At 33.1% G+C, this 24213-nt stretch overlaps 3 protein-coding genes and 1 pseudogene across 6 annotated transcripts; 1 reads left to right on the top strand and 3 right to left on the bottom strand.

Annotated features, from left to right (window-relative positions):
• Positions 1 to 1741: 1741 nt before the first annotated feature.
• Positions 1742 to 3542, bottom strand: LOC123192531 (mitochondrial import inner membrane translocase subunit TIM14-1). Of its 2 annotated transcripts, none has more exons than XM_044605115.1 (3): positions 3435 to 3538; positions 2414 to 2592; positions 1742 to 2191 (listed from the first exon to the last, which is right to left on the bottom strand). In XM_044605115.1, exons 1-3 carry the CDS (start codon positions 3435 to 3437, stop codon positions 2035 to 2037), a joined length of 339 nt encoding a protein of 112 aa, XP_044461050.1. In that variant the 5' UTR covers positions 3438 to 3538; the 3' UTR covers positions 1742 to 2034. The 2 variants fall into 2 exon arrangements, 1 of the variants encoding a protein (XP_044461050.1); XR_006496896.1 differs by having other exon boundaries at positions 2414 to 2603; positions 3435 to 3542.
• A 1856-nt stretch (positions 3543 to 5398) lies between these two features.
• LOC123192681 (protein IQ-DOMAIN 3-like) lies at positions 5399 to 9329 on the bottom strand. Of its 3 annotated transcripts, none has more exons than XM_044605323.1 (6): positions 9247 to 9329; positions 8155 to 8244; positions 7737 to 8063; positions 7078 to 7305; positions 6812 to 6934; positions 5399 to 6320 (listed from the first exon to the last, which is right to left on the bottom strand). In XM_044605323.1, exons 2-6 carry the CDS (start codon positions 8227 to 8229, stop codon positions 5610 to 5612), a joined length of 1464 nt encoding a protein of 487 aa, XP_044461258.1. In that variant the 5' UTR covers positions 8230 to 8244; positions 9247 to 9329; the 3' UTR covers positions 5399 to 5609. The 3 variants fall into 3 exon arrangements, with proteins under 3 accessions (XP_044461258.1, XP_044461256.1, XP_044461257.1); XM_044605321.1 differs by having other exon boundaries at positions 8430 to 9290; XM_044605322.1 differs by lacking the exon at positions 9247 to 9329 and having other exon boundaries at positions 8155 to 8420.
• Positions 9330 to 12358: 3029 nt separating this feature from the next.
• Positions 12359 to 16948, bottom strand: LOC123192733 (annotated as a pseudogene).
• Positions 16949 to 19087: 2139 nt separating this feature from the next.
• Positions 19088 to 22212, top strand: LOC123192980 (elongation factor 1-alpha-like). Its single transcript, XM_044605721.1, has 3 exons — positions 19088 to 19240; positions 20409 to 20889; positions 20984 to 22212. The coding sequence occupies exons 2-3, from the start codon at positions 20428 to 20430 to the stop codon at positions 21863 to 21865; spliced, it is 1344 nt and encodes a 447-aa protein (XP_044461656.1). The 5' UTR covers positions 19088 to 19240; positions 20409 to 20427; the 3' UTR covers positions 21866 to 22212.
• The last annotated feature ends 2001 nt before the right edge of the window (positions 22213 to 24213 follow it).

Below are 24213 nucleotides of genomic sequence, written 5' to 3'. Positions count from 1 at the left end.
CATTTACCTAAAAATGTTTAGACAAAAAAATTATTACCGATTTTAATTAATATCTTATCGTTTTTTAGTATTTTTTAGGCCAAAAGACATACCCCCACCAGCCTAGGCCATATTTTTAGATTTTCATTCCTTAAATTTAAAAAATTTAAATATTGACTCACCATTTAATTTTTATTAAAATTTATTGTTAATTAAAAGGATAAGAATATTATTTTATTAAAAATATTAAAAACGCTAAAATTTTCCAACAATGAGACTCATTCAATGGAGAAGGAGATCGACCAAAATCAAATGCACGACCTTCTCTGTTCATATCGATCTGAAGGAAGAGGGAGCATCGGAGAGGGAGAGAGAGTGCCAAAAAGGGAGAGAGCAACGAAGAAGACGATGGTGAAGATTGTCAAAAAATGTAGGAAAAAAATAAAAACCCTAAAAAGAGAAGATAAGTCTTTAAAATTTTAGGTAAAAAAAATTGTTAGTTTTTAAAAATAAAAAGAAAATAAGATAAAATTTTATTTTTTTAAACATTACTGAATAAATGACAATTATACTCATAAATTTAAGAAATTTTGTTAAGTTTATCGGTTAACAAATGAAAATAAATATTTTGATTTGTTTTTAAATATACAAATAAACACATAAATAATGTGTCTCTAAATTAGGGCTGGATTCGAGCCGAGCCGAGCTCGGACTCGGCTCGGTTTATTTATGGGCGGCTCGAGTTCGGCTCGAGCTCAACTCGGCTAGACTAGAGTTCGGCTCGGCTCAGCTCGTTTTTCATATCAAAACGACATCGTTTTGTATAAAAAATTTTTAAAAAAAATCTACCGAGTCAATTCGAGCTCGATCGAGCCGAGCAAAGCTCGGCTCGTTTCGGGCTCGAACCAAGCCGAGCCGAGCTCGAGCTCGAGCTGGCTCGGCTCAAGTCCAGCCCTACTCTAAATCACATAATAATACAAATAGATACACAAATAGGTACACATAAGACACATTTGTGAATTCAATTATTTACTCAAAATATATATTGATAGTTTTATTTTATTATTTTATATAAGCATTAGTGAAATTTATAATGATTTTATCAAAATATTAATCAAGTATTTTAACATTAATTAACATTCAAGGATTATATATAGTATTGATTTAAGCGGCAAAGAAATCAAATGCAATGCTTTAATCTTTCCTAAATTTATAAAACACTTAGGGCTGGATTCGAGCCGAGCCAGCCCGAGCTGGCTCGGGTTGGCTCGGTATATTTTTTTAAAAATTTTTTTATACAAAACGGCGTCGTTTTAATCCATATATATATACAAAACGGTGTCGTTTTGATATAAAAAACGAGCCGAACCGAGCCGTTACCGAGCCGAACTCGAGCCGAGCCGAATTCGGCTCGAGCCAGCCCTTAAAAATCCGAGCCGAGCCCGAGCTGGCTGCGAGCCGAGCTCGGCTCGGCTCGAATCCAGCCCTAAAAACACTAGAAATTACTAGGATTATTCAATAAGCCTATGTGGTAGAATCATTTTGCAACAAAACAGGTATCACATAAACTCAAGGTTGTGGCTTGAGGAAAACCAAATGTTTCAACGACTCCCTCATTATCCCCACATGTATATTTGAAACAAAAAGATACACAAACCACTAATTAAAATCATGTACATGATTTTGGATGATTATGAAACTAAAACCATGGCTGAATCTTACATTTAATTAGCATAAGTTACACTACTTTTAACTCAGTAACTTCTCCCATATAACCATACCTTGTAAATTTGCTAATATTTATTGTATTTGAATACAAAAATGGTCTCACATTTATCTGTAGCAAGGGGATAATTGGCCAGTTATAAATAGGCCAATGTTAAGTTTGCCAGGTACAAACAACCCTTGCAACTCAAATTCTTTGCCCAATTTGATATAGAAACTTCAAGACATTGGCATGCATTGCATAATATAAATGGGATACCTTAAAGGATTCTGCACACTTATTTTTCCATCTGTACAGAGTTTGCCTAGACTTGTGCATATTAAATGTTATCAGAATGGAGACCCGCTGCCCTTTGTCTTGCCGAGCATTACATCTTTAGCTTCATTGATTTTAGAAGCGAGATAATGACTACCCCCTGCATCAGGATGGTTTGCAACCATTACTTTCCTATGTGCTTCCTTGACTTTGTCCGGAGTTGCATTCTCCCTATCAAATCATATAACCGGACAAACAATAAACTTTGGGTGCATGAGGAAGAACGGAAAGAGATTTTACAAGTAAATCGCTGATGTCATACATGCCCCTGGAGGCCAGAAATTTGTGCTTCGCCAAAAGTTTGCTCTAATTTACGCAAACTAGAGTAAATATGCTCATATGATTGTTAATTTAAATCTATGTTGAACATTTCAAGGAATGTGTCCTGATTACCTAATACCAAGGATAAGAGCAGCTTCCCTCTTTGTCATTGTAGGTTGGAAACCACCGTCGTAGAACTTGCGTATTTTAGGTTTTGGTGGCCGTGCTTTGAATGACTGCCAGGCCTGGATTCCATATTTGCTAGCAAGAGCAGCTGCAGCAACAGCAAGTCCAGCCAAAAATGGTGTAGCCTGATGGACATCTAGAAATACATTACTTAGAGATAGTTGTAAAAGAAGATAAGGTTCATCATAGAAAGAAGAGAATCGGCCAACCACAATGATATCTCATCAAAATAATAACTCACGTGCAAAACTTAAAACTCAGGCTCATCCTGAGTTCATTTGTCCTCAAAGAAACTACACAAAGCAGAAAAAAAGCTTTGATCATCTCATCATCTGGCAAGACCAAAAGTTTCAACAACAGAAGAAAAGCGAAATAAGCTTTAATTCCCACACTAAAACAGATTCTGAAGAACTGAGAATTTATTTCCATTCAATGCGACCAAAATTTCATGAAGCCTACAAGGCAATCGCTTGGAGGATCAAATTGTCATGAAACTCAGCCAGCAAAAGCTCTAGATCAGTATCAATATATGTTCATCTCAATTTATAGAAAACAAAATAAGTATGAAATACCAAACGGGGTCTCTAAAATCAAAAAAAAAATAATAATAAAGAAAAAAACCCAATAATCCAACATAATTAGTTTATTCAAACTGAGCACACAGCCTCATACTAAAATTATAAGTTAAAAATAAAATCCCATCAATCACCCAAAACAATCACGGTAGAAAATTTACAAAACATTTCAAAGACCAAACGAATATAAACTTAACACACACACCAAAGAGACAAGAACTTATGAAATTAAGCGGCAAAATGAATCATCAAAGAAGAAAACTAAATAAATATTTAAAAAAACTCACGAATCCTACACCAGACTCAAATCAAATCAGCTTAAATTCGAAACAAAAAAGAAAAATATGAAATAAACTACAGCAAAAAAGAGAGCAAATGTTAATTTACAGTACCATCTATGTGAGATGTGTAGCTTCGAAGACGAGACTTGGAGTTTCATTCCATTGAAGCTCTTCTGTGCGTTAATCACAGAGCTCGGCTTAGACGGTTAAATTTCTGTCCGGTTCGGTATATTGGCTAACCATAATGTGCCGCGTCAGCCTTTTAAAGGAAACGTGCATGGTAGTATTGGGCTGTGTTAATTCAAAACAAGTATTGGGCTCCACTAAATGGGCAATTTATTCGGGCTCAGGTGACCCGATATCCTGCAAGGCCGCGTTACTTCCTCATTTTCCACCATTAATTCATGCATATTAATAAAATATCTAATTTTTAAGGGACTTCATGAAAAATAACATATAGTTTTAATTATAATTTAATTAAATATAATTTTCGTCTCCTTTTTTTCCCTTCCAACAAAATCTTAAATTAAACCCTAAATAGGATGGACGAAGGTGAGGTAATTTTGAGTGAGATTTTTCGGTGTATTTTACCCGAACCTTACTATTTGACATATTTTTTATGCTAACCCTCTACTTTCCCCCATTCTTATACTATTGGTGTATTTCGTAAGTCAAGATTACTAATTTGGTTTTTTTACATTAAAACAATCTTGTATCTATCTATTGGTATTACCAAATTAGTAAAAATAATTTAAGTATATAAATAATGTATTATCATATAATTATACGTTACTTAATTTTTTATTCAAAATCATCTAATCACATGATAAAATATTATCTATGTACATAAATTATATATCAAAAATATATATGTATAATTTTATTGAAGTAAAATTATAATAGAATGCATACTCTTACAAGACAAATCCTAGTAATTTGCCAAGATGGATATATATAGATATTAATAGTCAGATTTCTCTATAGAATTGTATAAATAGCAAAAACTTAGTTGATGCAATTCGTTCAATCTCAAGCATTGTACTTAGGTGAGACTAATACGATAGAGTTTTCTCTCGAGCTTATATTCTTTCTCATTCTTCATGTTCTTTGAGAGTTATGGGTTCTGTTTGATCTTGAGTTCCACTAAACTCACACGATTCAAATATGGCTGTGACACTTTATTGGAAATGGAGGATAGTGAACATACATAGAAATGTGGCTGCTTCAAACCCACACATTTGTAATTATTTAATTACATTTTTTTTATAACTGTGTTTAATTATATTTTACCAATATACGTGATCAGTTTATTTGAAAATAACATTTATGAATAAAATAATATATTTCGTTTGAATTAAAAAAATCATTAAATAAATAAATAAATTAGTCGATTATTTAGTTTTCCAACAAATCACAATTTTTTTGTTGGTGTGCCTAGCACAAACAATAGAGCAACACAAGGGGAATGCCTTAGGTCGAGATTGTGTCATGGGGATCTCTTCACAGTCTGTCCAATTTAAGAAATGTCCGAACTCTTCTTACACCCAACATTGGCAGCATTGATAGCAACAACAACTCAAGAAGTAGGTTACTCTTGAACTCTTTGGTTCCTTTGGTCGTCTTTGCTTCGAATATTCAATCGCAATCTTCTTCTTCTTTGTCCATTTACAATTCTTTGTCTCTCTTTCTTCCATTTGTTTTTTCGTTCTTTATTGAGTATAGTTGTCATCGTGCAAAAGATCAACGTTTGAAAGTAATCGTTTATTGCATTGCTAGTCTTGACAATTTTCAATTGAACAAAAGTGGTGCATTTTGGTTGGTAATTACTTACAAAGTGTAGGCTGACTCCATTGTTCTTTGCTTATGTTCTGAGCAACCGAATAAAGCATCATAAAGGCGTAAAGCTACACCAGATTCAATTCACAATCCTAAAGAAAACCCACACTCAAACTGAACAAAAAGAGAACAAGACTACAATCATGCCAATATTTATGCCTAAATCATTAACTAATGTCACCACCAAACCACTTCTACCGAATTAAAAGCAATATTTCTAGAGCAGCTGCTCAAGGAGAAGAAAAAGATACTTGATATTCCACTGCAAATATTACAATTGGATACATAACAATAATCAATTTTTACTCATTCTTTCTTCCCTTGCATCTTTTACTAATGCAGTTGATACAGAAGATAATGAAAATAAAACAAAGTTTTTTACCCATCTTTTTATTCATTCTTTTTCTTCTGCATTTTTATCTAAATTTTTTATTTTTTTCCTTTCTTGCACTACCTGACAACTCCATTGACAACCTTCTCTTCTGTGCGTGCTTCAATATCTTTAATGAAGGTAGATTCCATCCTAGGAGGACCAGAATGCCTCTTTAGCCCGGCTGGGGAAGTGTGGAATGAGAGCCGCTTCTTTGCAGAGCTCATTGATACCTTCTCTGGTGTCCCATTTTTGTCTATTCCCAATGGGCTTGGGCGCGATCTAGCCTTTGTCGACTTTGTTGGTGCCATGTAACTTGGAACTGCAGGAGAGCTTGCAAGACTCTCATCATCACCACCTGATGAGACTGCAAAGCTGTGCCTCCTGAATCGGTCAGATTGTGCACTAAACATGCTTCTAGAGTCATCTTCCCCACCCCATTGACTCCCTCGTGGACTTGGTTGCCTTATTTTCCCAGTTACTGATGATGAAGATGGTGCTTTGGAAGGAGGAGTTGAAGGTGATTTATGACTGGGAAGTCGGCTTAATTTATGTGCAGTTGGGGAAGGTTTATCGAGATCATGAAGTGAATATGCTCTGCTTAGTTCCCCCATAGACATTGCACAGTTTGTTGAACTCTTAATAGAATCATGGTCAAAGTTATTGACAGTGCTTTGGCTCTCCCATGGTCGGGCTGCCATCCACCGCTCTAACCAACTCCAACCCCAGTGGGGATTGTTTAGATCCAAAAATGTTGGATTTGCAGATTTTGAAGAGTTCTTCAACACATGCTGTTAGACAAAATATTATCCAGATTAACGCTATTATGTAATTAAACTAATTTGACAATTAAAAGAAATATAAATTCTGAAAGCAATGCTCACAAGATTCCAAGATATCATATCTCTTCCACATGAACACATGTTTCTATTAACCATACATAAAAGCTGCACGATATGAGCATAATCAGTGGTACACAACCACTCTATATTCTCAAGAGTAACTTCCCTCATTAGATTAGTTTTTTTTCCCACAGTTAAAAACAAAGATCATCAATCACAGGTCCCATTCAACTAAAAGCATGAGAGAACATATAAACAATAATGCACATTAGTAGCATTTCTCAAATTAGTCTGTCCTCTTTAGTTGAAGAAACAATTATATTATATTTGCTTCCTCACCGGTCAAATTCCAGGTTTAGATTTCTTAAGCTTTCAAAAATAAAAAAATTTCGGCCACAAATTAGACTGCAAAGATGGTAAGAAAGAGGATGGTGTGATACCTGATGAGAAAAGGCATAAGCCAATGCCCTTTCTCTTCTCATTGCAGCTTCCTGCTTGTGTTGTAGTTTTGCTTCAATTTGCTCCTTAGACTGTGTACTATCATTCCATTCTTCTCCAATTTGCTGTAAAAGAGTGTGAATATAGAATTTATATATTAAATCCACATATTTCAAAACCTTTTATGAAAACAGAAGCAGGGATAGTGTTCACCACTTATTTTAACACTTACAAGCCAAAGGTAAGAGTATAGAATGAGAGCACTTACAGAAGCTCTAAACTTCTCAAGCTCTTTCTCACACTTTTGTTGGAGTTGCCGTTGCAGAGCACGGTTCTCCTCTGACATCCCAATCCTCCTTTCTCGAATCTGAGACTGAACACGGGCAAGAGTCTGCATGCATTTTAATGTAGTAGTTGCTTGCCGCTTAACAGATTGTCCTTGTATCATTGATTTCAGCCTCACCAAGCCTCTCAAAGCCCGCAAGGCCCTCCTGGCCTGAATTGCTCAAGGCAAGAAACCAAGTCACATATACAGCTCATTGCTTATTAATGAGGCATTATAGTTACAGGAATATTACAATATGCATCATTACTCTGGTTTCCTAAATTGCGCAAATATGATAATACTGTGAATACCTGAATTACCCAGCAAAAGCTCACTTGTAGATGCAGCAAATAATGCAAGGCACATGAACACTTCATCAGGAAAATTTCTTAATGCAATAGGATGAAATTTACAAGTCTAATAAACTACTAAATTCAATAAATTCTTAAGAACTCCAAATTCCAGCCGATGAGTAAATCTTCATTAAGGGCATAAGTCAGTGAAGCCAGTCTGGCTACTTGTAACAATAATTTAAATGTGCAAGTTCTTCACTTGAAGCTTATGATAAACGAAAGGGTTGGAGCAAATGGGTATCATCATACCAGGCATCCCCGGAATGCTGTTTGAATCTTGATAGCTGCAATTTCCTCCTTTGATTTTCCAGGGTAACGAGCCACAGCAGTGAGGCGAAAAACCTCTGCTGCAGCCTGAGCAGCTGCGACAGCTGCCTCTGCAGCTGCAGCTGTGGCAAGAGCCACAGAGTAAACATGCTTGCTCTGCTCATTCTCTGTTTCAGTTAATTTTAAACCAACCGGAGCAGAAGGAAGAGTAGAGGCAGGAACAGCTAATGTGGTGGTTTCTTCAGACACAGAAACCAGATCTGACTTCTTATGTTTTCCGAACCAAGTTTTCTTCGATTTATAGTTGTTCTAAAAAGCAAAACCAACAAGTTTCCATTATAAACACATTCAGAAAAGCAATATTAATTCACATTATCAATTTATTAAAAAAAATCCCAACCTGATCTTTCTTTTCTTTTGAGTTAGAGCTAAGAGCTCTCTTCACAGCGGAAAACCAACTCCCTTTCCACCCCATTTTCTAACAACTCATCTTATGAAGCAAAACAGAAAACAAGTAAATGTCAGGACAAATGAATCAAACCGAAAGAAAAATTACCATGAATTTCAGAAAGAATGAAATCTAGCATAATGTAATCTGTTATTAAACTCAAACTTCAATTATTTAGAAGAACTAAAGCCTGAATTTCGTAGGGTTGAAACAAACAAGTTAAATACCACGAAAAACAACTGATCGCACCGTCCGTTCTTATAAGACATCTCAAATCATCCCCATCCCCATCAAGATGGTGAAAAATAGTCAACCTTTTAAAAAATACTAAATGAACAGAAACAGATCAACAACGAAATTAGTATGAAAGGATTTAAACGTGATAATAGAAAGTAAAAATTGTCAAAAACACGTCACTCCAAGAGAAAAAAAATATTCAAACTTTGAAGCATTTATTCTAACTAGGCAACAAATGGCAAATTCCCGGGTTTTAACACTGCAAGATCTTTGGAAAAAAACAAAAAGTTACAAATTTTGACAATATTTGACACAAAGGAAAAGGAAGTAACAACACAGAGTGACATAAATGATACAAAAATGGACAAAAATACATCATTAAAACAATAGACAGATCAAACCGATTGGAAGAGAATGATGATAAAGAGATTCACATAGTAAGACAAAAAGACGTATAAATATATCAAACGTTGAAACAACAAAACAAAACCCGTTTGATAAGAAAACAACCCAGATCAAGTCTTCTAATTTGAAGCAAGTTCAACAGAAAACAATAATAAATGAGACAGAAATGGACAAAAACGTAATGCATTCCAAAAACTTGTTATAAAATTAAGAGAAAAAAACCTCACAGATCTCACAGAACGAAAGTTTTTTAAGTTTTTTTGGGTTTCTATTTTCATTTATACAAAATAAAAACAATTAGCGATGGAGGAACACGTGAAGGGGGTGTTGTTGTGAAAGAAATCCTGGCAAAGAAAGAAAGCTTCAAAGATGGAGGAATGGAACAATAAACAGCCTGGTTACCCTTCTTCTGGGAGCCAAATGGGGCTTCGGTTTTTGTTATTACGAAGATTTAACAGTGTATCAGCAACAACCTTTTCTAACAAAAACAATCTTTCACTATCTTTCAGTTTTTGTCTTGAAATACACCTGTTTCTCTCAGTAGGATGGAAGGGCAACTTTCTCCCTGATTTTGTAAATACTCTTAAATTTATCATGAAAGTGTATATTGAGAATACATTGGGGGTTAACCGGTAATTAGGCCTATATTTATTTTTTCTTAGTGAAAAAATGTATTCAACCAAATTAATTAACAAATGAAAATTAATAATAATGTGCAAATTTCTTATAAAATTTAAATAACTACATCAATTAATGCTTGTTTGATGAAGAAGAATACCTTGTTTATTATTTATTAAAATATTGATACGGTTTAATGGATATTTAATATATTTAGATATCATTAAATACAAAGATAAATCTAAAATTATGTGTATATATTTTTGATAGATAATTTAAATACACAAGTGATATATAATTATATGATTAAATAATTTTAAATTAAAAATAAAATAACACTCAATCATATGATAACACATTATCTGAATATATAAATTATATACAAAAAAATGTGTATACATATCATTGTTTATTATTTTATAAGATATATATTAAAAAAGAATGCACACATAAAAACAATAAAAGCTATACACACTAAGTTTTAAGTAGCTAATCGAGTACTTAAATAATCTATAAACATGAAATTAAGTTTAATATCACGTCATATAAATATTTAATTAAGTGTTTAAAATTGAACATACGTAATTTTATTTAAAAAAAGTCAAATGACTATTTCCCACCTAAGATTTGATGAAACAACAAATTCTCACCTTTTACATATAAAAAATAAAATAAATTTTGACCCGTTGCAATTAGGAAATGATTATTTTTCTTTTATTAAAATTATAAAATTACCATTAACATTTAATATGAATATTAAATTATCAATATATCACCACCAATTTAAAATTTTATTACTGAGACTTTTAAAAGATATCAAAACCCAATACAATTTTAAAATATTACAGTTTGATTAGTTTTGTAAAGTGTAATTATTATTTTTAAAATTATTGAAAGGTATAATAAAATTTTAAAAATACCTTTATTTGTTCAATTTTCAAAATTATCTTAAAATTTTAATTAACACTCTTAATATTTTTAAAAATAATAGTTTAAACTTCTTAATTTTTTAAAAGGGAAAATTACAAAATATAGAGAAAAAATTTAAAATAAAAGAAAATTGACAAAAAAAATTGAAACATTTATGTAAATTGACCATTTGACCTTCTACTTAATGGAAGAATGTAACATATGAGAACTAAAAAATTATAATAACTTTGTCGCTAAAATATATGCATTCTGGGCAGACGAAACAAGCAAATGGGGCAAATTATTAATGCTCACGAGTCATGGCATGCAATTTAAAAATAATAATTAATAAAATAAATTAAAATTTATTTCTGTTTCAGCAGCTTTAAAAAGTTCTTTTTATTAAATAAAATTAAAAGTGAAAGAGGATAACTGCAATTGAGACAGATCATCATCATTGAGACAGTTATAACTACTTGCCAGGTGATCCACAAATTTACTTCGTCATAACCGCAAACGGCGCGCGTATGAATTTTATCTAGTAAAGACAATAGTTCTTTCACTACACGATCCCTGCAAGCGCGTGGAGAGTGTGGTCCAAAATACGCAACAACACAAATACTGCTTATTTAGTAAAAAGCATGTTTTTGGTGGTGGCATTAATGACATCACGTGTTTCCTTTGCTTATTGATGTCAGAAAATTAAAAAAAATTATGGTTAAGGATTTGTTTGACGGATGACAATTATATCCCCCAGAAGGTTTTCGAACTAACAGTTATACTTTTAGATTTGAAACGAGTTTATTTAAATTTTAAATATATTTTATTTAAATAAATTTGATATAAATATAAAATAAATAAGTGTAAATTAAGAAATAGTAGAAAAAAATAAATTCAAACCTAAACCTAAATCCGAATAGAAGTCATGTTAGAATTGTTCCACTCACAAATCAAGCACAACTTATATCATTAAAAAAATTAAAAGAAATGATATCGTTTAAGGGAGTTGAACTAAACATTTCATGTGAACTTGAACCCAATATAATCCATCCATACAAATCTGAGCTAAGTGTGAGTTAATCACAAACTTTTGAATCATAAAGTGAGTCGAACACAAATTGATGTTTCTCCACGTTTGGTAAGCCTAAATCAAAAACAACTCAAGCCCATCTCAAACAAGCTTCACCCTTGTTTAAATTCAATTCAATTCAAATTCAACTCTAAACAAGAGCCACCTGAGATATAATATACATTCATGAACAAAGATGGATTAAGTTCTGTTTGTATTTTTTAAAAGATTTCTATTTTTTAACCATTAATAAAATTATTCACGTAAATAATATTTATAATTTTGTCACAAATAACAGATAAATATCTCTAAATTCTTATCATTGAATTGAGAAATTTATGGCGACAAAGACCCCCAACAGGTCAGCTTGCTTCTTTACTCCAAATCTAAAATACACAAAAATTCGGTCAGAAACAATTAAAGGCAAACAGTGGTACTGCAAAAGCAACATATTATTCTTCTAGGATCTGATACTGAAGACTGCAGTAAAAGCACCTAACATTTCCAGCTTGGCATAAAACAGATAAGGCTGTACCACTTCTACTAAAATTACTACTTTACCATTATTTTATTATAGATCCAAATCAATTCACTTAACCAGCTGGTAAAGTACGGGGATAGAGGGATATAAAGCATAAGAGAATGAATTCATGTCCCACCAATGGAATATCATGATATCAAAATCAAACTTCTAAATCAAACTTCTGTCTTTCCTGTGATTGTAAAGTCATTTATTGAATCTAAGATTTCGTTTGTGCAGTATTATTGATTCAAATAAGATTTTCTTGTTATCAAAAATATAATATATATAAAATAATAGCAACCTAACATATTTCTATATTTATATTCCAGAGTTGTACAATAAAAAGGCAAGCTGGTAATGATACTGGGAATGTCCATTTGCACCCTAACAAACAATTGAGTGGCCAAGCAATAGCTTGTCAGAAAAAATATTGTACATAGATTAATCACCAAATCAAGTTGGTATATCTGGAAATCAGAAGATGCTCTGTATTCTTAAACAAAATTTAAGTACAACATGTAATATTTTTCTGTTTTTGAATACTAATGACCATGAATGAAGCAGCCAGTGTACAGCTACTGTTTCTTTTTTCCGATCCTAAAATTCTGGGAGGGGCTAAAGGCAAACCTTTATGACTGCTTTAAGGTTATTAGTTGTTACAGTTTATGCATATCAGAAATGTCTATGTCGATCCTTCTCTCTTGAAGTATAACCAGAACTGTAGCAGTCATGATCTGAAAATATGGAAAATATCAGATTTTAGAACTTTAATTTTTACAAATTACAAAGAAAAAAGAAAATAAGAATTATCTATAAAACATGGAAATATATGATGTCTACCTCGTGATGAGTGGTGACTTGATTTCTCAGAATATCCTAATTTCAAAATAAAAAACCATAATTAACATAAGCCAGACAAGATAGTTTGAATCAGAAACGTCTACAAATCTAATATTGCAAAGATTAAAATATGATCCTAGATGTGATAGACACTGATAATTCACCTGAATCCTTTGATCTATCCTTAGAACAATGACCTCGATCCTTAACTTTATCTCTGTCCCTTTCAGCCTTGTTTTTCTCACGTTCCCGGTCAAGATCTCTGCACCTATCACGATCTCGGCTCTTTGTTCTGTCCCTCTCCCTATCTCTATCTCTCCCCATTTCCCTGTCTCTGTCCTTGCTCCTTTCCCTGCTCACCTCCATCCGGTGCTCCAACTTGGATGTCAGTAAAAGCTCTTCTCTTGCCTCTTCCCCTGTGGGTATGGTATTGGACTCATCATCACTTTTCTTAAACTCCTTCAGCTTATCAATACCTGCTCTTACCATCACACACTTAGATCCACTAGATTCAGGAACAGCAGGTGCTGAAGCCGTCTTGTTAACAGTGGCATCACTATTAGCAGATGGACTTTGTGGAAATTCCTGTGAACATTAAAAAATGAAGAAGAAACAGCACCCCATCTTTTTTATTACAAATGAAACCACTGTAAACCTAAAATATTCAAAAGAGATATGAGTACGACAAAATTATTACCTTTGGAATTGGAAGCCTGTACAAGTGGGCCAGAACCTTACAAATTTCATCAATTCCTGACTTCTCTGCATCAAATGCTTTCCACCAAGGTGGATTCTCTGGAAGGGGTACATGAAACTTTCAAGCAGCAGCATATACAACCCCGCAAGCCAGGACCTCACTCTTGAATTGAACACACAATGTTGTATGCAGGCTATTTCAAAAAGAGAGTAAATCAAAGAATTCAACCATTAGAAAAAATTAAATAGAGAATGTAACTTTTAGCATACGATGTGATATGATGGCTACAAATATTGGAATACCATGAGCTACTACCAAAGAAAAAAATTGAGTGGTGTGCACAGAAGTTTCTCCCCTATTTAATTATCCTTTTTTCTTTCAGAAGCATGTGGATTAGAAAAGACTCTTTACTCAAAACAGCTCGTTTAATTCCATCTCTTCACTGAAAAAGCCTTCAATAAGGAATCCAGATTAGATAATCATCTTTAAGAAAGGTTTTATAGAGCCATACCTCATACTATACTAACATCATATGAAACTAAAAATGAAAAAAGACATAACACATTTTAGTTCACAACAAATGGTTGACAGAAACAGCTCATTCAACTTTAATTTTAAACCAGTTGGGTAAACAAATGTCTTAAAGTTTCATTTTATAGTACTGAAAAATATTTTAATTTATATATGAAGATTGTTTTCTCTACAAGTTGTCATAATGTTGGCATATGAGACCTCAAAAGGTGAACCCATATCTTTTCAACTCTTGCACTAGCCTTGTTGTCTCAGAAGTCACAAGATCTTTATCATTCAATATGAGCAGCATCTAAGAGTTTAATGCCAAATCTTATAAATTGAACAACTATAACACTATTTCCAATATGCCTTTTTATTACTATGCATTTTAATCATTTGTAAATATACCTCTTTCATTTCTACCACTCACAACAATCTCTTTCTTAGAACCTGTAAGACAATATCTTTCACAGGAAAAACCAGGACTTCCTGAAATTTCTTAAATCAGTCTTCCTATAAATAAATTTGACAGCAAATCCAATTAGATTGAAACTACTCATGTATTTTAAAGTAGTTTCTCCTTTTTACCCAATTTGTCAAACTTAAAAATTCTAATATGCTAGCTGAACTGAACATGGTTTGGCCAATAAAAATTTTCAAAAAGTGTACTACTCATCATGTTACACAAACACACCAAGAGCATAGATTCATCAAAATAGGCAGCAGAGAGTTCAAACAAATGATTCCTAAATCAATAAACAGCAAGTGTCATCCAAATATTATCAAATTAATGGATTAATTTTGCATAAATTTATGATGCAAAAAGAATTAGTACACCAAAAAAATGTACTAAAAAGTAGTTTGATGCAAGACATACCTATCATTTGATAGATTCCAAGCAATTTGCCTCAATTCTGTAGGTGTTCCAAGTGCAACAAGGTAGTTTGATATGAACTTATGAGGATGTTCAACATGACAAAGCAAAACCCATCTCTTTCAATATATGTCTTTCTGTTCTGCTAAATTCCACTTTCAACTCTGAAAACTTCTGCCTAACATTTAATTGTGTGCTAACAAATTAGTTTGTGAAGGAATAAAACAAACCAAACAAGTGCTTCTAGAAGTGTAATGACACTTAAGAGGATAATTACTAAGACAGTCAGTTTAAAAAGCTTTTAGCCAAAAGAAACTTGTATGCAGCAACGTAGCAACTTTGTTTAATAAATACACACAGAATATCGATTCTAACCTTCGAAAAGACATCCAAATGCTCTATAGGTAAGCCATCCCTTCTAACTTCCATTCTATGGAAAACTGTTGCAGACCTGTAGAATAACAAGTTCAGATCTGTAGAGCAGAAGAATCAGACCTGTAAACAGAGGATTCCAGACTAAGAAAGCCTCCAGACTACTCAAGATTGTAGATCTCTCACAAGAAAAATATTCAAGTAAAATTCACAGCCTTCAGAATGTAAACTCAACAGCAATTTGTAATTCAATACTGAATGTAAAGAGAAATAACAGATTCAATTTCGGTAGCAATTGCAGCATCTAATTACATAAATTAACATAACCAATGCAATAACAATCTAATTAATCAAAGCAATAGAACAGCAAATAAAAATAAGACACAGCAACTGAGTAACAATTCAAATCTGGAAAGTCCTCTTTTTTTCCTCTCTTCTCTTCATACTCGTATTTATAGGCAGTCTTTCTCTTCCACTTTCCTCATGGCTGCTTAAATTCTTGCTTAATCTTCTACCCACGTTGGCCTCTTTCCCACTAATCCATTTCCTTCCAAATGATCAGGGCCACTTCCAGTTACTTGCTGCACTTCCTTCACTTCCAGTATTTCCTCTGAATTTTCCAGAATATCCTCATCAGCCTTGCATCCCATGACACTTCCAGCTGGGTCATCTTGTGGGCTGCCCTTTTGGATTTTAATTCTGGGCCTGCGAAAATAAACTCTGGAAATGAGGCTTCCATCAAAAACAATGATAACTTGCCTGGCTTTGCTAGGGCTCTCCTCAAGCTTTGATGTGAGCCACATACTACCAGCAGCCAGCAGCCACTATCAGAAAGATATCATCACAGCTCATAAAGCTATTTCATGTGGAACATGAGTATATCCAATCACATAAAAAAAATGAATTTGCATTTCATTCCAACAATACACAGAAAAGAGGATAACACTTAACCTTAAATTTTTTAAACAAAAACCTTAACTTCAGTGAGCCAAAAACATAAAAAGAGATTAGTAGTCCACATAAACCACACAGGCACAACACCCTACAAATATTTCAAAAATCTTCCTTCCGTGTTTTGCCATTCAGAAAATAAGACTAACCTTCACATCAAAACGAGCAAATGATTTCTTGCAATAGAAACGATGAAATAGAACCTGAGAAGTGGCCATTGCGGCTTGAGGTCTATAACTATGATCAAAGAAAAGAATGCAACGGGAATAATACACATGATACAGAGTAAATAAACAAACTAATAAATCAATACTTAGAAAAAACACAAAAACAGGATACAATTTAAGCACAATGCCACTTTCTTCAATGAGATCACAGCCATAGATTCTTAGAGTAGTTTCAGCTGTCTCATCGATACCATCTTTTCTCGAAGGTGTATTTTGCAGCTGCTCATCGGTTAAGTAAAAATTGTCTATTGCTGCATAAATCATCTTCGCTCAAAAACCTAAAAAACACAGAATAATGGATTAACCATTTCACGTCAATTCAATATAAACATAAAAGCAATATACTTTAACAGACAATCAACAAACCCTAGCCTCCTGTTTTGTTGCCGAGAAAAAAGACGGAAATGACGTTGCCAGAAAAAGGCAAGGAAAATAGTCATTATAGTTTACTTAGGTTCACCATTCATTTAACGAAACGAGACAACAGGAATATTACTTTCTCTTCCTTTCAATTTCGCCTAATTTTCATTAACAAAATTTAAAAAATAACGAAAAACACGCGGGAATTAATTCAAATATAAAGACAAAAAAGCACCAAGTGATAAAGTAAAGAGCAATTCTAATTTTATATCTAACTTAATTAAAATAATAACTAATTTAATTAAAATAATTTTACCCTTCCAACAAAGTCTAAAATTAAACCTTGAACCTTATTCATCTCTAACTGCACTTAAATTTCTAAGTTAAAATAATTAAATACCTGTTGCATAAATTTACTGTAGACTTTCTATCAACAGGAATAGGCTTTAAGTTAAAAAATATAATTAATGTGTTCAACAGAAAAAAAAAAAAATTTAATCGAGGCTTCGAGTGAAAAAAATGTTAATCACTTAATATTATATTTATATTATATTAATTTTATATAATTACTCATAGCTAAAAGTTGAAAATAGAACCCATGTTTCATTGGGAGAGATTTCAAAAAAGTTTTTTTTTTTTTTAATAAGAAATCTCTTTGAATTGAATTTTTTTTTGTTTTATCAATTATATTAAAATAATCAAACTTTAAATTTAATAATCGATTTCATAATTATTGTATTATAAAAATAAAAATTTGATCTTTTATATGAATTTGGAGTCTTTGTACCCAAAACCCCTTTCTTAGGAATCCAAACCCACACCACTTTAGCCATTGCAAGGGAATTTTGTGGTTGGGATTTCAACGAATATTGAAGTTCTAAAGAAATGTAGTGTAATAAATGTTGAGAAATAGTTTGTTTTGTTTTAATTATAATATAAAGGCCAACAAAGTATTTCCCACTCAAGGTTAAATCAAAAGATAATTCTCATTTATTAATTTTTAAAAATTTAAATATTTACTTATATATTAAAATTTATTGATAGGGTTAAATATAAAATTGTCATTTAACAAAAAAAATATTTAAAAAATTAAAAACTTATTATATTTTCCCCCTATGTTGAAAAATGTGACAATTTTTTCTCAGTTTAATTTTAAAATATTATTTTTTTTCTATATCTAGGGTTTTATCTTATTCCCATTTAGCTGCCCCCCAAACTTTTGAAAGCTTCATTTGGCCCCCTCTCCTTCAACTTCATATTTTCCAGCTAGGGTTTTAAAATTCCAGTGACTTCTCCCTCCATCTCCAGCATCATCCTTTGCCTGAGACAGAGTCATTGTCGATCTTGCCTTCTCTCTAGTGTTTGATTGATTCTTTAGCAATGACATGATGCTATTTTTCCTCTCTCGAGTTTGTTGCCCATCCCTTCTCCTCGAAAATTTCATCCAATTGGTTGCCAACTTTAAGCACAACACTAACAAAGGGAGAAGTTGTCATTGACGAGGAGAACTAGAGAGAACTCAAACATCATTGTTGAATCACAACACATCTCCTATAGATGATATCGTCTTCATCAATCTGTTAATAGCACCATCGAGAAGGGAGAGCGCTTGGAAGGAAGAACAAAAACGATGGCTACTCTATCTGAAGTAGAGGTATTCACTGAAGATAGAGAAAGAACAGTCACCAGAATGTTATCTACAGAGTCAAACTCAAAAGAGGATGAAATTAAAAATTTCAAAAAACTAAGGGGTGACCATAAAAGAAAATAATATGTGCAAAACCCTAATTTGAAAACCCAAATCCGAGGGTGAAAAATAATTTAGCAAAACTGACAAAAAAAAAATAGATGAAAAAAAATTATTAATTTTTAAACTTATAGAAGAATGTAACAAATTTTTAATTTTTTAAATATTTTTAACTAAATAATAATATTACATTTAACCTTAAAAATAAATATTAATAAATAGATAAATATTTAAATTTTAAAAATTAACAAATGAAAATTTATCTTCTCACAAACCCGTGGGAAATAGTCCTTTGCCCAAATACATGAAGCAACACTTGTGGGAGTACTAACCGACTGCCCCCGGACCATACCCCATCAGGGAAATCGAAGATTTTTTTTTTCCATACGACGTCGTTTATACACTGCCTTCCGAACTTTTTAATTTTCCATGCCTCTCCACAGCGCGTTTCCCGTAGTCTCATACATCAGACGGACTGTTTCTGAAACGCGCAGCAATACGAGTGGGAAAAGAACTTTAAAAAACCGCCGTCATCGTAGACACAGAAGGATACGTTTGTCATTAGAATTCAAGGGTAGATTTGGAAATAAGAAACTAAATACCGATATAAAAGTTCACAAACCCTATCACGTCTTGTCGTTGCTTCTCCAGTCTCTCTCACTTGCGGCTAGGGTTTTAGCAGCACTCTCTCTTAAGGTATCATTTTAATCTTCTTATTTTTTCATTATTTAATGGTTGATTAATGTTTATATCTGTTAATTTATTATGCGAATTTCATCTGCTTGCTTTTAAGTTTCTGGATCTGCGAAATTATACTGGTTAGTTTTTTGAACCGTATGTTTTGTTGTATTGATCGAATGAATTATATTGATATGAGATCCATCATGAACCGAATTCCAATTTTTCGTTCTGTTTCAATCGGACTGGTTTTGCGTTAGGGCTATTGTACTGATGATGTGAATTCTCTTAGTTTGAGATCTGTAAAGTCTTTTTTGTATTGTGATACGAAATTGGAAGCTTACTTTTTTTCGTTTTAGTCGACGTAAATTATAATTCTTGTTTGGTTTATATATCTTAATATGTGATGCGATTCTAATTTGCTATAATCCCTTTACTTGAGATTTTGAGCAAACATAGACTTGTGTTTTAATTGTACTTTATTCTTATTAGTTTTTGCTATTAATTTTTTCTCTTCTATGTTTAGAATTTATAAATTTAATTTATGAACTTTAACAAGCCCGACTATTTGATAATTTGTTGTGATTTATGTGTTTCTGAATTCATATCTGTTGGAGACTCAAATAAAAAAAGAAAGAAATAGAGTCTCACATTTAATAAACTTAAGTAAAATGAGGGGTATATAAGTGTGTAGATTGGACCTTAACACAAGACAATTGGTTTTGTGTAATATGAATTTTAATCTTTACACTTGTATATCCAATATATGTTTTCGACATGATATCAGAGCACGAGCCAAATGATGGGTTTAATAGCCTAAGTGTTCCTGGATACAAGTGACAACGCACCCAGTCAAAAATCGGCTGAGTCAAAAGGTAGACATAACAGCCTAGGTGGTTGCACTTAGACTCAAATAAAAAATAAAGAAAGAGACTCTCACATCTAATAAACTGAAGTAAAATGAGTGGTATATAAGTGTGTAGATTGGACTTTAACACAAGCCAATTGGCTTTGTGTAATATGAGTTTTGTGTAATTATGTGCGTTTTAGGTATTATAATTCTTGTATTTGTCTTCGATTAGATGGTGTGGTCTTTTGTTGTAATAACTTGAGTTTCCTGTGACATATACTAATATCTAATGATATGTTTTAACTTTTCTAACGTGGATCCCTGACTTGTGAGCAGTTTAAGCCAACTTTTAAGCATGGGTAAGGAGAAGGTTCATATCAACATTGTGGTCATCGGCCATGTCGACTCAGGGAAGTCCACCACCACTGGTCACTTGATCTACAAGCTTGGTGGTATTGACAAGCGTGTGATTGAAAGGTTTGAGAAGGAAGCTGCTGAGATGAACAAGAGATCATTCAAGTATGCCTGGGTACTTGACAAACTTAAGGCTGAGCGTGAGCGTGGCATTACCATTGATATTGCTTTGTGGAAATTTGAGACTACAAAGTACTATTGCACTGTCATTGATGCTCCTGGGCATCGTGACTTTATCAAGAACATGATCACTGGTACTTCCCAGGCTGACTGTGCTGTTCTTATTATTGACTCTACCACTGGTGGCTTTGAGGCTGGTATCTCTAAGGATGGGCAGACACGTGAGCATGCTCTTCTTGCCTTCACTCTTGGTGTGAAACAAATGATTTGCTGCTGTAACAAGGTATGGTTGATATTTTACACAATTTTCCTGGATTTTATGTGTTATCGTTGCTTTTTCTAAACACTGGTATGTACTGTTTTTTTTCCCCAAACAGATGGATGCCACCACTCCCAAGTACTCAAAGGCAAGGTATGAAGAAATTGTGAAGGAAGTTTCATCCTACTTGAAGAAGGTTGGTTACAACCCTGAGAAGATTCCTTTTGTCCCCATCTCTGGATTTGAGGGTGACAACATGATTGAAAGATCCACCAACCTTGACTGGTACAAGGGTCCAACCCTTCTTGAGGCCCTTGACCAGATTAATGAGCCTAAGAGGCCATCAGACAAACCCCTTCGACTTCCACTTCAGGATGTCTACAAGATTGGTGGTATTGGAACTGTACCTGTGGGCCGTGTTGAAACTGGTGTCCTCAAGCCTGGTATGGTTGTCACATTCGGTCCATCTGGATTGACCACTGAAGTCAAGTCAGTTGAGATGCACCACGAGGCTCTCCAAGAGGCTCTTCCAGGTGATAATGTTGGATTCAACGTCAAGAATGTTGCTGTTAAGGACCTCAAACGTGGTTTTGTTGCATCAAACTCAAAGGATGATCCTGCTAAGGAGGCAGCCAACTTCACATCCCAAGTTATCATCATGAACCACCCTGGGCAGATTGGAAATGGATATGCCCCAGTTCTTGATTGCCACACCTCCCACATTGCTGTCAAGTTTGCTGAGATCTTAACTAAGATTGACAGGCGTTCTGGTAAGGAGCTCGAGAAGGAGCCCAAATTCTTGAAGAACGGTGATGCAGGTATGATTAAGATGGTTCCCACCAAGCCCATGGTGGTTGAAACTTTCTCGGCATATCCCCCTCTTGGTCGTTTTGCTGTGAGGGACATGCGCCAGACTGTTGCTGTTGGAGTCATCAAGAATGTGGAGAAGAAGGATCCCAGTGGAGCTAAGGTGACTAAATCTGCTGCCAAGAAGAAGTGAACCGTGCGGGCTGCTGTGTCTGAATGTGATGATTCTCAGTGTCAAAACAATAAAGACTGGGTTCTTCTTAGGAGTCCAGAAGTTGTATGTTTAGGTGTTAATTTTGATGGTTATACTTTTAAGACGTCAACTTGGTGGCGGGGATGCTGTTCTCAGAACTGGGTTCTTGACCGGCGGTGGCGAGATTATTGTCTGGAGTCATTTTGAGTCGTTAATTTCGGTCAGTTTGTCTTATTGAACTTGGTATTTTCTATTCCATAATCAGCTCAGGAGTTTTAGGTTTTGCCTGAGCTCCTCAGATGTTTTTATCAACTTTTCATTATTAATGTCGAGTTTGCCTTCTTAAATTTATGAACCATTTTATTTATAATATTTTTTATGGTTAGTATTTCATTTTGGGATAATCAATTCAGGGATGCCTGAGTTCTTTTAAATGCAGCTTCATTATTTTCTAAGAACTCTCAACTCTTTTTATCATTGTGCTCACATTGACAATCGGACATGGAGGTGTCAATTGGGTTGGGTTTTCCGTGGTTCAGCTTGGGCCTGGGAAAGTCCTTTTTTTTTGGTCCAGATCTGTAAGAGCTTCAATTTTTAGTGTGTCCTTTTCCTAAAGGCAAACTATCAAGAAGATGGGGCTTGCATGCTGCAATCAACATATGAATCATCTTCATTTCCTAACATATGTCATCTCACCAAGCATGGTAGGATTAAAAAAAAAAAATCTTAGTAACACAACAAAAACATTTTTATTCTTTTAAATCCCATGAACAGTCAGAACAGTTATTAGCATAACACTTGAAATGTAAAAAATGACAAAAAAGTGTGATGAACCATGAACAAGTGTGATAAATGATGTGAAAATAATGAGGGGTGTTCAAAACCGGTTTTGTCAATTTTTTTAACTATACCGAATTTTTGGTTTAGAAAAAATCATAAATTGAAATCAAACTGATTTAAAAATTAACCGATTTTACACTAAATTGAAAATATCAATTAACCAAACCGAATTTTAAAAAATTATCATATTTTATTATTTTTTTAATTTTTTTGAAAATATTTTTATTATTTTATTTATTTTTATTCAACTTTTTAAAAACCGATTCAGTTCAATTAACCAGTTTTGAAAATTAGACAAACTGGTAATCGAACCAAAAAACCAATTTTTTTATATTTTTGAATCAGTAACCAAACCAATTTTTTAAATAACTTATTTTTAGGTTCGGTTTTTAGTTAAAAAATCGATTCGATTCACTAAAAATAATGATACATAACCAAAAAAAAAAAAATTGTTTTAAACACAAAATAAATCTTCACCCCCGACTAGATAAGTGTCCAAATTTTGATTGAAAGTTTGCTGTTTGATCACTTCCCTTCTCCTCTTCATTTCTCGTTGGAACGTCACCGGAAAGTTGCCACCATAGAGCTTAAACTCTGGATAGGATCGCACTAATGATAATGGGATAATGATCGCAATTTTTTAGCGATTGCGTCTTTTTATAAAAATTTTCTTTTAATGGTATGTACTGGCGTGCATGTTCCATGTTCACAATCACGCATCACTTAAAAATTATCTAATATGACATGACATATTACCTATCTTGTTGATGTGACACATGAGACAACTTTATAAAAATTATCAATTAACCCTAAATTGAAACGTGTAAATAAATCAAAAGTGAAAACTTCTGAAAAGTTCACTATATATATCACATGTACAATAAAACACATATACTAGAAAATATCAACGGACCCTTCATTATGTGTGATTTACAAACAAAAAAATATTTATATAGAAGATACGGAAGATATCAGTAACTCTCTTAATATGAGCATCACACATACTTGTAAATATCCAAAAATAACCCAATTTCATTCGCTTTCACCATCATGCGTGATCAATATAATGATGGTAAATCACGTATAGTGGAAAAAGCCAACTAAATTACCTCTTTTCAAACTTGATTTCATCAAAAATCAATTATATACGTATTCAACATAAAACCATTAATAAAAGAAATGCAAATTTCAAAAGATTTAAGTTATTTAACATAAAATACAAATTGAGAAACCTAATATTTAAAATCTATTAAATTTATACAAAAATAGTTAAATTTTAACATTATATGTAATAAAACATAACGATGAACAATATACTAAACTTTTCCCATTTCAGTTGTAAAATTAAAATTAAAAAAAACCAGCTAAAAGAATCAAAAATCAAATGAAAGATGGCCTCTACAATTTGTTCTTATTATACGGGTTTATTAAATGTGTTTTTAAATGTTGAAAACGTTTTAAGGTTTGTTTATATATAAGTAGAATATCAAATCTAATGTTATTGATAA

Source organism: Mangifera indica, chromosome 12 (assembly GCF_011075055.1).
Source record: "Mangifera indica cultivar Alphonso chromosome 12, CATAS_Mindica_2.1, whole genome shotgun sequence".
Lineage (NCBI taxonomy): Eukaryota > Viridiplantae > Streptophyta > Magnoliopsida > Sapindales > Anacardiaceae > Mangifera > Mangifera indica.
Note: the sequence above shows the minus strand (reverse complement) of the source record. Positions and strands in the feature narration are given on the sequence as shown.

Coding starts and splice junctions, on each gene's coding strand:
- LOC123192980 (XM_044605721.1), top strand. CDS start 20,428: ATGGGTAAGGAGAAGGTTCATATCAACATTGTGGTCATCGGCCATGTC. Junction 20,890..20,983: donor TGATTTGCTGCTGTAACAAG/GTATGGTTGATA, acceptor TTCCCCAAACAG/ATGGATGCCACCACTCCCAA.
- LOC123192681 (XM_044605323.1), bottom strand. CDS start 8,229: ATGGGGTGGAAAGGGAGTTGGTTTTCCGCTGTGAAGAGAGCTCTTAGC. Junction 7,306..7,736: donor CAGCATTCCGGGGATGCCTG/GTATGATGATAC, acceptor TGAGCAATTCAG/GCCAGGAGGGCCTTGCGGGC. Junction 6,321..6,811: donor CTTATGCCTTTTCTCATCAG/GTATCACACCAT, acceptor TTTGTCTAACAG/CATGTGTTGAAGAACTCTTC.
- LOC123192531 (XM_044605115.1), bottom strand. Junction 2,192..2,413: donor GCTCTTATCCTTGGTATTAG/GTAATCAGGACA, acceptor ATGATTTGATAG/GGAGAATGCAACTCCGGACA.